A 12,488-nucleotide genomic window follows, 5' to 3' on the forward strand; every position below is an offset into this window, starting at 1 on the left:
CACCATTTTATAGGAACTATGCAGGAGAATATTTCAGGGTACAGTGGGGCAAAGTAATCTGAACCCCAGATACGCCACAGAGGATTCCTTTAATTGTTCAAACTCTGGATTTGTGACAGAAACCGATGGTTGCCAGTGGCCCTCCTAAAAGGACATTTATTTTCATGGCTAACAACCTGTTCTCACTGTGCAGCCTGGGCAATTGTTAAGTGTCTGTCAAATATCTTTTTTTATCCACGCATTGGTGGTAGCAGATCGCTGGCAAGGTAAATCACACTGCGTAGGCGTACCAGAAAGAGTCCTTTTCAATGCTACAACTTCACAGGTGTAATACACGCATTGATGTGCTAAAGTACATCACGTTAATTAAGCTTTATTAATCGCAGCTGGGGGACACACCAGATTTCAGTGCCTGGGATCAAGTTAATTTTTGTGAGAGAAGCGAGGGCCAAAAGCATAGGCGTTGCTGGGGGGGGGACTAAGGGGGCTAAGGGGGCTATAGCCCCTGATCTTTTGGTTGTAGCCCCGGATAGAATCTCAGGAGCTACAGCCAAAAGGCTAGCTAGCCCCCAGTCCCGACAGTTCCGACATCAGAGTAGCCCCGGGTCTTTTCCAGACCTAGCAACACCCCTGGCCAAAAGGGAGGTGTCATGACAAAATATTAGCCAGTATCCCCCTGCAGCTGTGGACAGTAATCATATTAGCGCCCAGCCAAACTGGGAGATAGGTTATTCACCAGTTTTCAAATGTGCACGCTTGTTGTGCCTGGCGCAAAAACATGAAGCCTGTTGCCCCAACACTAAAGTTATAGCCACCATCAAAATGGTCGTCCCTTGGGGTGGTACTCCCCTTTTCATGGCTAATTTTGGATAAGTCAGCAGGGCTGGGGGTAACAGGAACACTGGGCCTCATTCCAAGCCGGGAGGTCCAGTAAAAAAGTGCCAGTATTCGCGGATACCGGCACTTTACCGGACCGCCTGACTATGGGTTTGCTGGTGGGACACCTGGCTTACCTCCAGCTAAACGCTGGAGGTAAGCCAGGTGCTCCACCACAAACAAAGCCATAATTACCAGCACCGGCATTGCTGTGCCGGTAATCATGGCAAATCTCCTCATGGAGTCCTATGGGACTCCATGAATGGGGATTTACTCTGTCCCTCCGGCACTCGTAATCCGGCGGACCGAGTGCTGGAAATTGTATCAGCCTTTGCCAGTATCCTGGCGGGTTTACCGCCAGGATACCGGCAAGGTTGTAATGAGGTCCACTGTGTGGTCCAGAAGGAAAGCAGATATGGCACTTAGGATGGAAAGAACATAAGAGAAAGGCAGGGTAAGACTGGGATATACATTTGTTCCGGGCTCCAATGCAAAAGTGGCCCCTGATAACAAATTGGAATAAACTATTTCTCCTGCCAACGGCTTTAGTACTAGTCCAGGGGGAGTTTTTGGTAAGTATATTTGGTTAGTAGCAGTTTCTAAAACTAGTGTAGTAACTCAAACCGGCCCTCTTTGGCCAAAAAAGGTCTCACTTTAGCCAAAGAAACTGGCCCAAACTAGAATGTTGGGCCAACCCTTCGGGCATTGGCCTACTGCCCTATGGGCTAGTCCGAGCCTGGAGAAAAGCAGGCAGAGGGGAGCAAGTGAGAGAGGCGACACTTGCAGAGAAGACATGTGGCAGGGATAATCAGGTACTCCTGACAGGCAGAGATGAAGACACAGGCACCCAAAGATGGTGTTGGCTGTGTGTTCCACAAGAGGTCAATTGGAACTGCAGACAAATGCCAGCAATTAATGCTTGCCTTCCAATTAAGCTGATTAACCTGATTAACCAATCTGCTGCTGCAGGTTATAAGGGATATCATGGGAATGAGCTCAGACCAAGCATATACGTGTTTCTGCTCAGATCATTCTGGCATATTTTGGAAATAATTAAGGGAGAGTGGCCGCCAACTTCTTCTCTTTAAAGCCAACCTTCCAACCAGTCATCATCAGTCGATTTTCATAATTGATCATAATTACACATAAATACCCACAATTTAAACCTAACCTTCTGAATTGTATTTATTTATTTATACTGCGCCGGTAGCCTGTGGGCATCAGAGCGCACAATTACACGCAGGGAACGACCATTAAAGACAGGACAAGCAAGGTAGCTGATTCAAAGAAAAAGCGCGAGTAGGAGCTGCTCCAACAGGAAGGTTTTCAGGAATTTCCTGAACGGACCCAGATTTTCTTCAAGTCGAAGGGCAGGAGACAACAAGTTCCAGGATCTTGCCACTATATCCGGGAATGAGCTGCCCCCGCCCCTTGCCCCAGCATTACATGCGTTGCAAAGTCTGTACTTTATTTCTTATCTCTCCCCTTTGTTTTTGGCTTAGAACAGTAAGTGCGTTTGGCAATACATACAAACCACCTCCACCTAAACCTGTGCTGCCAAATGCTACAGATTGTAATGATGGTCTGCCCATACATGAAAAATGATGACCTGGCGGCATGTTTTACTGCATATATTTTAAGAACTTTTGAATCCACTCATTTGGACAACTAAATTCAGGTCTCAGGGTGTTTAGTAGTCTGCTGTAGTCCCTGGTCACATTACAGACCCCTTGTTAACCCATTGTGCCTTCACATATAAGATCGGCAGCAGGCCGATCTTAAATACGAAGATGGTTGTGAGAGGCAAATCCAGGGTCCATGTTGCCCTTCACGGGTATTGTGGATTCTATTGACCCCAGCGCCACTCAGGGGAATCAGAGGTTCAGCTAGATGGGAACTGCCCCGGACAGCCTTTTCTAGAGCTAACCCCCTTCCCTCCCCCCCCAGCAGTAGCTGGGCTTCTCTGGCTGCTTGACTGCCAGCCCATTGGGTCCTCCACATTACACAACACTGCTCCGCCATGGGAAAGCACTATATTGCATAATGTGGCATGATGTCGCTGCTACAGATAGCTCTAATAGCACTAACGGAGCACACACACCCTGGCTAGGGTTGGCTTAAGTATCACGAATCACCACCGCTTTTGCCAGACTTGATGTTCCTCAAGGAAACTCTGGACTTTATGGGTCACTGCTCTCACAAGTTTTTGATTAATTGGAAAGTGAGGCTGCAGTGAACATGCGCATTCACAGAGACTCTCAGTGTGGCAGTGGCCGCGCTGTTAATCATTCTGAAGGCGCAGCACCACTTTCATCTTTAGTGAGCCCCAGAACACCCCGCCACGGCTGGTTTTGCTTCTAAGACACTTCTAACGTCGAGGAGAGCAACCTAGATGGCAGTCCACAACAGGTAGGGCATGGTCCAAAGACAAAAACCTTCTTGCTGGTTCCAAAAAACTACCATGCTTAAGCCACATCAAGTACATCACAAATGCTGGTTGCTCCGTGTTTTACCTTGCCCTGTCTTAAGACCTCATCGAATCAATAGGAACTAATACGATGTTTTCTGTCTTTTCCTTGCATTTTGTAGGATGCAGTTTGATGATTTCCAGCGGCATTTCAACAAAGTTGAGATCTGTAACCTCACTCCAGATGCGCTGGAAGATGACGCGTTCCGTAAGTGGGAGGTGATGACCCATCAAGGGAGCTGGGTCAGAGGCTCCACCGCAGGGGGATGCAGAAACTTTCTAGGTAATCTATTGCTCTCATTTGTTCCATCGCCATTTTGTTATATCTGGGCACAAAGGGGCAGTCCTAACTCTACAGAGTCTTCTTGGTTGCCCCCAAAGCAGAGAGAGAGAGAGAGAGAGAGAGAGAGAGAGAGAGAGAGAGAGAGAGAGAGAGAGAGAGAGAGAGAGAGAGAGAGAGAGAGAGAGAGAGAGAGAGAGAGAGAGAGAGAGAGAGAGAGAGAGAGAGAGAGAGAGAGAGAGAGAGAGAGAGAGAGAGAGAGAGAGAGAGAGAGAGAGAGAGAGAGAGAGAGAGAGAGAGAGAGAGAGAGAGAGAGAGAGAGAGAGAGAGAGAGAGAGAGAGAGAGAGAGAGAGAGAGAGAGCTTGATGCGCCCTTTGGATGTGACAGTGTGTACCAAAGTGAGACCAGTATGACCTAAGGCCTTTCATAGGGCCTATTATACTCTGGTTAGGGTGTATGAAAGGGCGTAGAGTCTCGATTACCTGCATGGGATGCAGGAGCGCATTGCAGATATGGCTAATATGTTCTGCAGTTGCCAGTGGATTCATGGGTTTCACTTAAAAGTAAAAGATACGCTTGAGAATGTGGGTTCTAGAAGATACATGTAAATAGGGGGGAAATGGAGGAGGAAGGTTACTTGGTTGCACGATTTGATTCTGTGCATGAGAGGAAACCCATCCGAAAGGCCATGATACTGTTCAAAACTGCATGTATTATTTACAAAGCAGTCACGATGGGCACACTTTCTGGACTTCATTTCACCAAAATGCCATGGGAAGCAGAAGTGACATTGCACAACCCTTGACCTCTGGATGAAATCACAGGAAGTGATGTCGTTTGGCCCACCCCCAAGTGACATCACAGGAAGCGTTATCTAAAATGTTACCATGTGTGCCTAGGCTAAAATTACTTGGGTGGGGCTAACCCTTAAAATGTTGGGCGAGGCAGTACCTGCAGAGACTGTGGGAGAGGGGCAAACATACGTGTGTGGGGGCATCAGCATCTAACTTCTTTACACATTCTAATGTTACTATTCTGGTGCAGCTTCGCTGTTACTAGCAGTTAACAGCCAGAACTGCGACAGTCATTCATACTGAATACCCATTGGGTAACGTTTGTAAGCTATCACCACTGCAAGCAACCACTTAAGCCAACACTCTTAAGAAAAGTGCCTAGATGCCACCGGGCTTGCTGCGCTATACACATTAATAAATAAATAAATAAATAGATACATACTGGCTGAGCATGAAGCTGTGCTGCCTGCCACTGAGTCCATCACTCACGACTGCGTCCCTGTGATGTTACTGGGGAAAAGAAGAGGGGGGGGGACAGCATGCACATCTGCTGCACAAGTTTTAATTATTGGAAATACTTGTGAAAAACAACTTCTATCCATTAATCAGCGTTTAATGCTACTGTAAAATGAATAATATGAAAGCGCAGCTAATTTGAATAGCTCAGTGGAACCTAGCCAACCCGCAATATCGTGTTATTCCACCAGGTCATGTAGACCCATCACCCCCCCCCCAGCACTAGCAAAGGACTTGGCTTAACATACACCACACCACAACCCCACACATTGTCATGGCTGCATGACAGAGGCTGCAAAGGTAACATTGATAAACTGCCTAAACTGCTTCCCTGCAACACACAACCCTAGAACATATGATCCTTCCTGCGGTCTGGGTTCCTTCAGAGTGCAACTCTCAGGGCATAAAGGCCTGAGATTGCAGAGATTTGGGATTTGGCAGAATAAGTTGCACGTGCCTATTGATGATACGCTTCTGATTACTTCCTGTCACATGCTATTCACGAGGAGGTTAGTATTTTGTGAGACTGGTTTATGTTTAATTTCTGCAGGGCGCAGGTAACTCCAGAATGGAAACTCTGTGACTGCCATAGGGACAACACGCTTTTCGTCCTGGGATTACATTTTACACTATGGTATATGCGGCAGAGTCAGTTCAGTTAGTTGTGAACCAAAGGCAGTAATACATGGTTCGCATAGCGCATTGTGACAAATTCATCCTTTTTCAAAGCACTGTAAAAATAGGTGACATTATTACCAAAGGTAACGGTTCTTCATTCATCAATTGCAGAAAGATTAAGGGATAAAAACGGCCTACTGGGGTTCAATCATGGGACCAGCGCAGCAGGCTGAACACAGGTGTCTGGGCAAGTGCTTAACCCACTTAGCTATCTTGGCAGTGGCACAAATGGCAGAAGGCCCTGGCTTGTTAAATGATGCTGTAAGGCTGAGGCAGTGGTCTCCCCTGACACAGGAAAAAGGCCACCCATCCCATCATCAATCAGGCGTACTGTATCAGAAAAAAAAACCTGTTTTCACACACTCTGCACATTTGAGAAATCATGTTGCTCTCAAATGTCCATCCCCCCCAAACAAATGCATGCTGTCGCCTAGCTGATGACATCATCACCTTCTTTCGATGCATTGAGCTCAGTCAGCCGAGCGCTTACCAAGGTGATTTGGTGTTGTTCCCAAGTGCTTGCTCTCTCTGAAACCTCTGATTACACAGATGATAGATAGGATTATGGATGGGGTTATTAAGGTGAGTAGGGCGCAGGGGCGTTGCTAGGGGGGGGCTAAGGGGGCTATAGCCCCTGATCTTTTGGTTGTAGCCCCGGATAGAATCTCAGGAGCTACAGCCAAAAGGCTAGCTAGCCCCCAGTCCTGACAGTTCCGACATTAGCATAGCCCCGGGTCTTTTCCAGACCTAGCAACTCCCCTGGTAGGGCGCAACACTGTATTCATTTTTGAATGTGCGGCACAGTGCGCAGACCATCTATGCAACGGTCGTTTAACCCACTGAGGATCTCTGCTGTATCTGTATTGATACAGTGCCTACTTTCTGCCACAGGCGTACAGCTTTGAAGCCATTCCTGAATGGTGCTGGTGCATCCGACCTCCCCATTCCCATTGAGCCCTATGGGGCTCAAATGGGAATGGGGTCTAATAATTACTGGCACCCGGCAATGGGCAATTACCGGGTTCGGCGGGGCCAGAATGCCCCGGTAATTCCCCCTTTGCCGGTTGCCAGTAAATTCATGACTCTGGCAGCAGCCATGCCGGTATTTACCGGCATGGCTACCGCTGGACACATATTGAGGCCCAATATCTTATTAAAGCACAATACCACTAGCCGAGTGAGTGGAAGGCAGTGTGGTGAAGAGGAGGGCTTGCGCCAGATGCGGTGTACTACAGAGTGTTACGTTGAACGAGCACCTCCACAACGGTGTTAAAAGTGGAAAAAGAGAATCCTGGCACAGTCTCTCTGGGGTTTATACACCGCACTGTAGCCCTTTGCGTGGCCTCTGGGTGCCGGCACACTGACTGGGTAAATCTCGCGCCTGAAAAGGGAGGGGTATATGTGACCTCAAAAACACAGAAATTGAAGTATTTCTTAGAGGCAAATTGCCTCCTAAAATATAACGAAGTGGGACTTCTAAGCACTGGCTGTAACGACAACACATAGCTGCAACTTTCGCTTGGATGGATAGCTCACGAGTTAAGAGCTCGACTTCTCAGACATGGGGGCAGACCGAGAGCTCTGCCTGGTCACACCCATCACTTGCTTGCGTTTCGGCAGGCTGCAAATCTGGATATGGACCTGGGGACCGCACACTACTGTGCTGATCCACGGTGGGAGGGGAGGGCGGCATCTTTGACTCGTTGATGGATTCAACAAACGCAAAATAGCAGCACATGAGATGTATGCCGCACAAAGGGGAAAATGCCGATCGTTGTAGATTTGCCCTTCGCGCCGGACAGCAGGGGTTGTAATAGGCCGCTTTTTATGTAGTGCTGACTAAGGCGATTTCATGGTGGTCTAACTTGCTATCCCCAATGAAATGGTATTTCGGTTGAAAGACTTGTGTATAGGCGCGTTATAAATGCCATATCATATCATATCATATGAAGGACGAGAGGGCAGAGTTGGCTCTATGGGGATTTTCTTGAACACTAGTTTGGGAGGCGCAGCAGCCTTTGTTATGCTGGAGTAAATGTAAGATTTGCTGATGTAGAGTTGGAGGCCCTGTAGTACAGGAGCCTAGGGCTTTGCTTAGGAGGTGAGCCTTTCAGACCCCCACGAACAAGGGCAAGGCCCACTAACTTGCTGCTCTCCAGAATGGGCCGCATGTTTTGTGTGCATATATGCTCTATGTAAAGCAGTTAGGCGGAAGCGCTGTATAAATAACGTATCATTCATCAGGGGTGTTGGTAGGTCTGGTAAAGATCCGGGGCTAAGCTATTGGCGGGACTGTCGGGACTGGGGGCTAGCTAGCCTTTTGGTTGAAATCCCTGAACTTCTATCCGGGGCTACAACCAAAAGACCCGGGGCTATAGCCCCCTCAGCACCCCTCCCCCCAGCAACACCTCTGTCATTCATTACCCAGGAGGGTCTACAATCGTGCTTCCGATTCCTGCCACACAGGCATTGTAGCTCGGAAATGCCAAGCAGTTCTCATTTTAACAAAAGTACCAGAGCAACTCTAGGCACACGTTTCTGCCTTGCTTTGCGTTTGCCAAGTGTTACATTGCAGCTAATGAGGGGGAAATGGAGAGCAGGAGCACTCTGGGTGATTAGCTCTCTTTACATGGCCGATTTGGCATCCAATATTAATTTTTGCTTGTGGGTCCCGTGGTCCGATCCGAACCGGAATCGGGTCAGTTCTGGCTGGCTGGACTGGCCTGCATGCAGGCCCAACCATGATGCAGGCTGTGGGGACCCAAGAGTTGGCGTTGTGTGCAGGGGTGTTGCTAGGTCTGGAAAAGATCCAGGGCTACTCTAATGTTGGGACTGTCTGGACTGGGGGCTAGCTAGCCTTTTGGTTGTAGCTCCTGAGATTCTATCCGGGGCTACAACCAAAAGACCAGGGGCTATAGCCCCTTAGCCCACCCTAGCAACGCCTCTGGTTGTGTGACTTGTGCAACAGGATAGGCCCTGATGAACGCTCGCCCTTAGCACCATGGCATGATGGCACGCATCATGGTTGGGCCTGCAGGCAAGCCACTAGGCCAGCAGTGCAGTCAGCCAGCACAGTTCGGGCCACGGGATCCGGGGACCATCAACCGTTCTGCAAAAGTGTTCCTTCTAACTTACCTCACCTCGAGTGCCGTAACGTGGTATGTGGGCATTCAGAAGCTCCTCCAGGTAAGTGCAGGATTGGGTGGGCTGCCTGCTGCTCACACAGAGACAGTCAGAGACACACATGCTCCTGCCTGGCTGCCAACAAAATGGAGGGAATCCAAAGCAGACCGTGCCAGTGCGTGGGCACGCTCCTCACAGTTTTTAATTAGCCATGCCCCTTGCATCGTCCTGATTGGAGGATTGGACAGGGGTCTCAGCCAATTGGACAGAGGTCACATGTCAAGAGCCAGGGTTGCTCTTGCGACCTCTGGCGACCCCTAAATGACTTCCATGACTAGGGTACCTGGTGGCTAAGCTGCACATATCTGGTGGCACACTCTTGTGCAGCAAATTGACCAACTAGCTTGAATCACAACTTGTCAGCAACGAAAGGACCCGCTAACAGTCCACCTCTTGTCACGCACACACCACCTGGAACTCAATCTCAGTATTGGCTCGTAATGTCCTCACAATTCTCCAGTTTCGCAAATATCCCAACCGATGCACAGAATAAAGCACAGACTGCAACTCACCGTACTGCACTACTGTTAATGGACGCTGCCCAAATGCTGTCAAGCCACACCCTGTACAGCGCTCCCCTGCTCTCGATCTAAGTCTGCGCTTTAAACAATAAAATACAAAATAAAATATGTACCTGGGGCCGGATCACCCATGGACTGGGCTGCAGCTGGGTCAATGCCCAAGGAAGGCCCTCTCACAGGGGGAGTTTAGTCTCTAATTACACCCCTTTTGGGGCTCCTCCTTCAAAAGTGTACACCTCCCATGTGGCGCGCCCATATGTTTCATGGTTGCCCAGGCTTTGTAAATAGGAACCAAGCTCAAGGGTAACCAGATTTCTTTGAAAACATACATGGGATATATAAAGATTAGGGAAAAATGAAATTTTTCCAAGGCAACGGTGGACTATATTAAATGCATGAAAAACAAAAGAATACATGTCGATATTGCAATGCTATGTTGAAGGGTTTTTATGGCATACAGCGTCTTGTTCGGCAACGGTTTTTGCTAAAGATCCCATTTCTACAAACAAATGTGTAATGATTATACCAGAAGGCACGTGTGCCCAATTAACAGGGAAGCAAATCATGTAGTGCAAGTCCAGATCCAGATATACCTTCTAGTAGAATTCTCTCGAGATTGGGGATCATTCCTTGTGCAACCCATCACATGAGCATTAACACACTGAGATACAAAGACTGCATCTCGGCTGGTGACCAGTGATGCTTTTCTATCAAGGATCAGATGGAAGTAACCCAGAAAAGCACATTTAACAACGATGCAGCGGCCTGGATTTACTACAGTTCTTGTATTGCATTTAGATTAGGCGTTCCTCTCTGCAAGACCGGTGCTGAAGGCAAAAAAAAAAAAGCAAAAGTCGTCAATGTCTCATTGTCTCGGGAGGATAGCTCAGGGGCAACGTGCTCGCCTTGGAAGCAAGATGGCGTGGAGCAACACAGGTTCAATCCCCGGGTCCGGGCTTAGAAACCTTTGGGTATTAAACGCATTATAAATAGCTAATTATAATTATCTTCCTGTTATTATCAATTACACAAGCTATTTCCAAAGTTTTTCAAACGTCATGCTTCTCTGAAAGGCAACGAGCTAACACACTCACTGCCATCTGCCATGAGAATACCCGCTCACAAAACTGGGGACCCCCCTATTTTCAAAGCTGCATGCGGAAGGGACACCTTCATTAACATGATTACAGTGACCTTTGGAGGCATAAGGCATCATTACGAGCTAGGCGGGAAGGGGTTAATGGCGCTGGTAATGGTGCTGGTGCTGTTAACCCCGTACCGCCCTATTACGAGTCTGCTCACGGGACTCGCAAAGGGCGCCTGGTAAGTGCCCTTAGCGGGTCCCGCTAGCAGAGCACAGAGCTAACAACGGGCCCGTTGTTAGCTCCCTCCCCACTCCCATTGAGCTCTATGGGGGCTCGAATGGGAATGGGGATGTACCGGGTCCAGGTTCCTTGAATGAGGAATTACCGGGCCCTCCAAGGTTGGAATGGCCCGGTAAGTCCTCATTTGAGGAACCCGGACCCGGTAAGGAGGTAACCATGCCGCATATTGCGGCATGGTTACCTCCAAACTCGTAATGACCCCCATAGTCTTTGCTTCCTATGGCACAATGAGTGCTGGGCCTGTGCCCCAAAACTCAAGATCCCTGCGATAGATGCGCTCTTTGCCCATGTTTCATGTCTTGGGTTAAACTGACAAGCAGAATCCCTCCAAAAGGATCCTCTGCCAGTGCACAGGCTGACACCCACTTCATTCCTCCACGAGCAATTGCTAAAGGCTGTTTTATGACCTCTTAATGAACTGAGAGGGAGACCCACTTCTTAATGCAGCAACTTTGCGTACGTCCTCTCCCACCAGCAGTGCTTTGCAGGTTATTCACATAATACTCACATAATTTGTCTCGGGAGAATAGCTCAGGGGCAACGTGCTCGCCTTGGAAGCAAGAAGACACGGAGCAACACAGGTTTGATCGCTGGGTCCGCGCTTAGATACATATGGGTATTAAGTGCGTTATAAATAATCTATCATATCATATCATACTGAAGCACCTTCCCTGTAAGCGTTTGTCAGGCGGTTGCGAAGGCGCCAAAACATATCTAGGCGTTGCTGGAGACTTGGAACTGCTTGTGAGAACAACTTTGCCATCACAGGAAGAATCAGCTGAGAGAGATTGCAACATGAAGACCCTGCGTCCAGATTTGGAATCCTTCAGTTCCTACTCTTACTGATAGCAGCTCGGCCACCTGCTGGCCTTCTCCAGAGGCATCAGGAGCTGCAGCCTGTTGCGTCACAGTTCCCATGTAATGGAACTTTTTTCTGGAATAAAGGCCATGTCAAAAGGTGACTTTATTCACCATGGCATTAGTTTACCACAAACAAGCTAATCCCGTCTTAACCAAGGGTGAAATTGTTATTGGTTATTTATAACGCGCTTAATACCTAGAGGTTTCTAAGCATGCACTCGGGGATCAAACCTGTTTTGCTCCGCGTCATTTTGCTTCCAAGGCGAGCACGTTGCCCCCGAGCTATCCTCACGAGACAATGGGGGTGAGGGTGCGCCAATTCCTTACAGCCACCACTGAGAGAAATAATATCTATCTCAAGAGACCTAATACAGCCACTCTTACGTGTGGACAAGGCCTCTCTGTACTGCAGGTGCACACTGGGAATGGCTCGGCGAGGCAACCCTACCGGACATGTGCAGTACAGGTGTGTCCAATTCTCCCGGAGCAGCCGGGGCCAGGTGCTTACCTGTTACACTAAACATGAAGAGCTGCATTGGTGCCGCCACTATTTCTTGGGTGTGTTTGGGGGTAAGTGTGTGTGAGTGCAGAGGCAGATGTCTGTGGGGTTTGCGTGTGTGTGTATGTGTGTGTGCGTGTTAATGTGTGTACGGAAAGGGTGTGAGGGGGAATCATGGGCATTTTGAGCATAACAATATGCTCTATAGGGTAACTGACATATTTGGGCATGAAAACAAACGTTTTTTACATTGCATTGCTGGCAAATAGTGTGGACATAGACCTCATGATAATGTGCTTAACAGTGGCAATGCTGACAAATGTTGTGGGCCCAGGCACCATGAAATTCATTTACAGTGGAAATGCTGGCATATGTATGCAAAGACTTCATGAAAATGTGCTTTATAGTGGCAGTACTTGCCATATAT

The 12,488-nt window shown here is 48.4% G+C and overlaps 1 protein-coding gene across 1 annotated transcript in view; it reads left to right on the plus strand.

Moving 5' to 3' along the window:
* The window catches only part of CAPN9 (calpain 9), a 267,256-nt gene that overhangs the window by 147,105 nt on the left and 107,663 nt on the right, over positions 1-12,488 (plus strand). Inside the window, exon 9 of the mRNA XM_069606888.1 lies at positions 3,466-3,626. Within this exon, the coding sequence (XP_069462989.1) occupies positions 3,466-3,626 (161 nt within the window). The remainder of the gene's footprint in view (positions 1-3,465; positions 3,627-12,488) is intronic.

The sequence above is a fragment of the Ambystoma mexicanum genome, chromosome 4p (genome assembly GCF_040938575.1).
Source record: "Ambystoma mexicanum isolate Mex_15411 chromosome 4p, UKY_AmexF1_1, whole genome shotgun sequence".
Classification (NCBI taxonomy): domain Eukaryota; kingdom Metazoa; phylum Chordata; class Amphibia; order Caudata; family Ambystomatidae; genus Ambystoma; species Ambystoma mexicanum.